The 2,525-nt window shown below is 40.2% G+C and overlaps 1 protein-coding gene across 1 annotated transcript in view; it reads right to left on the bottom strand.

Annotated features, from left to right (window-relative positions):
* LOC104158753 (guanine nucleotide exchange factor DBS-like) overlaps window positions 1-2,525 on the bottom strand; it is a gene marked incomplete at its 5' end in the record, with an annotated part of 44,765 nt that overhangs the window by 40,006 nt on the left and 2,234 nt on the right. The window contains one exon of the mRNA XM_009696481.1: window positions 2,002-2,071. Within this exon, the coding sequence (XP_009694783.1) occupies window positions 2,002-2,071 (70 nt within the window). The remainder of the gene's footprint in view (window positions 1-2,001; window positions 2,072-2,525) is intronic.

The raw sequence follows: 2,525 nt of genomic DNA, 5'->3' as shown, positions 1-2,525 counted from the left end.
TCTGCTCAGCGGGAAGACATAAAAAGCTGCCAAATCATGGGGAACACAAACACACAACCAGACTTTCGTTTGTGCCTCCTAAAGGCAGTCCAACAGAAACAACAAATTTCTGGACTATGTGGCTTCTTCTAAAAACAGAACATAAGGGCAAGTTCTTGAATCAAAGGTGCTACTGTGTGAGCAGAGACATCTCAAGAGAGAGGTTTTTGATTTCTTAGCGTGAAATTTTAAATAGGGATAAAGCAAATGCATGATTTAAGGTCTTAGTCAATAGATTTAGTGTTGTTTGACTCGGTCATAGAAACTGATAACCAAATGTGACAGAGGGACCGATTTTCTTTCGCTTCACACCTGAACCACAGCTTTAACGCTGCTGATTTAATATTGGTAGAATAGTGAGGAGAATTGGGCTCCACAGCTGTTTTTACAGAGAGACATAAACTACAATATTTAAACATGGAATTTGAACTTTCTGCAGAATTACAGGATCAATTCTATATCAAGAATTTCTCTTTAGCTCCAAATCCAGGGATATTCGAGATATATAGACATTTTATGCTTCTTGGATTTCAAAGGTCTGCATTCTTCAAAGACTGTTTATCCTATTTTGCATAAGGATTTCACCACAATATTTTCCTGCTCAGCATCTGAATCTTAGGATAACGACATATTCCTTAGTAGTGTCATTTACTCAAGCTCTAAATGCTTCACTGTTAAACTGAAAATAATTCAGTGGGCTTACAATCACATTTACACTTGTAAGATGCTCTTCAGCCTGACCTGTTTGTAAACTTGGGGCACACCCTCTGGAAGTATCACGTGTTCATAATTCCCATTGAAATCTTAGAGATGTGGCAGTGCTCAGCACCTCTGACAACTGGGGTATGTATGTTTCATCCAAAGCCGTCTGTATTTAATACAGCACTTTGTTAAAAATAGATTTAACATGTACCCTGGAAAAGCAGCAAATCCTAGATGTGGTATACAGTAGAAGCAGGAGGTACCTTTGACTACAGTGAAGAGGACAGATTTTCCCATTTCTCATGCCTCTTGATTTCTCTTGAAAAACACAGAGTCTTATTCAAGCAGTTTTGTCAGACCATGAAAACAGTAGCAACCCACCAAAACAGGTTTTTTTCTTACTAGTAGGGCCTCTGAATAAGTGCTATACAAACAAGCACCTTTTGTTATGTTACAGGAAACAGAACTAACAGTCATGCTAACTGGGGGTGCTGGGGGTGGGGAGTGACATGACTGAGAGGCCTTGGAGGAGAGAGCTGCAGAACTTAGGCACTGAAAGTCACAGGAAGTGAAGACACATGGATCTGACCAAAGCCACCACTGCCCGGTTGGCTTTGGACTTTCTCATAAACTGAGCTCACTTTACTTTTAAACAAACAGCTAACCCTCACCACCTTCATACAAGTGGGGAGAATCCCACTTGGTTGTTGAATTATGTGAACAAGTAATGGAATTGACCTTGCAGAGTCTTATGGAGCTGGTGGGGTTTCTCCATGCAAGGAAGGTGGTAGACTCTGCTGGGTCAGTTCTAGGGGAGTAAGTCTCCTGAATGGTGCAGAGAAAAGAGAGATGAGGTAAGGCAGGAACAGGATGTACTGTCTGCACTCAGAGCAATCTGCTGTGATACTGTTCTCTGCTTATTTGCAGTAGGGTGGTGTCTGGGATACATCAGATTGCTGGTATAGATTTGTCTGATGTGAAAAACATGTTAAACATTTGGATTACTGATTTGTTTTTTAACTAGGGCTTAAAACACATTGGTAAAACACTGGTAACAGGTCTTTTTCTATCAGTAAACAAGGTAAAGGTTCAGATTTCAGAATACACACCTGTTAACTGTGGCTTAATTTGGGCGTGTCTGCTTATGTGAGTTTCCCTCATTCACAAAAGCAATCAGAGTGAAAGGACAGGAATAAATCTGTAAGTACTGTAGGATAAGACCATAGATATTCATACAAACATACACAAAGATTTACTTACTCTTTTCAAAAAGCATCGGGCAAGAAGGTCAGGGTTTTCAATGCAATTTTCTATCTCCTTAAGGAAAATCCTGAGAGGGAGAAAGGAAAGCAAACAGTAATGTAACATGCCACTCACAATGTGTGCTAGCTTCTGTGTAAATCCAGCTTACAGCCTACTTTTTTGTAGTAACAGGATTCAATGGGGAAGGTAACAATTCTGACACACAAAGAATATGTGATATGTATTTTAGAAAAATGGGATGCGGTTCACAGCTGATTGCCTGAATCACCAATATTATCATGTTTTCATCTGCTCACAAGCATCTGATACATCTGGTTCCTCTGGCTGTTGAGATTTGTTTCCAATATGTAGCCCAAACACCTGCTTCCCATTTGGTTATGAGGATTTTTCAGAACAGCTAGAAAAGACAGAAAAGCGCTGTCAGATGCAGTTGCTTAATCAGCAAGCAGTGAAAATATGGGATGTAGTCCAAAGGCTTCTGCAGTGGCAGTCAATGTGCTAAGCCTTTAGGGAAAGCAAGC

The sequence above is a fragment of the Cariama cristata genome, unplaced genomic scaffold, assembly GCF_000690535.1.
Source record: "Cariama cristata isolate BGI_N322 unplaced genomic scaffold, ASM69053v1 scaffold11643, whole genome shotgun sequence".
NCBI classification, from domain to species: Eukaryota; Metazoa; Chordata; class Aves; order Cariamiformes; family Cariamidae; genus Cariama; species Cariama cristata.
This window is presented reverse-complemented; position numbering and strand designations above follow the sequence as displayed.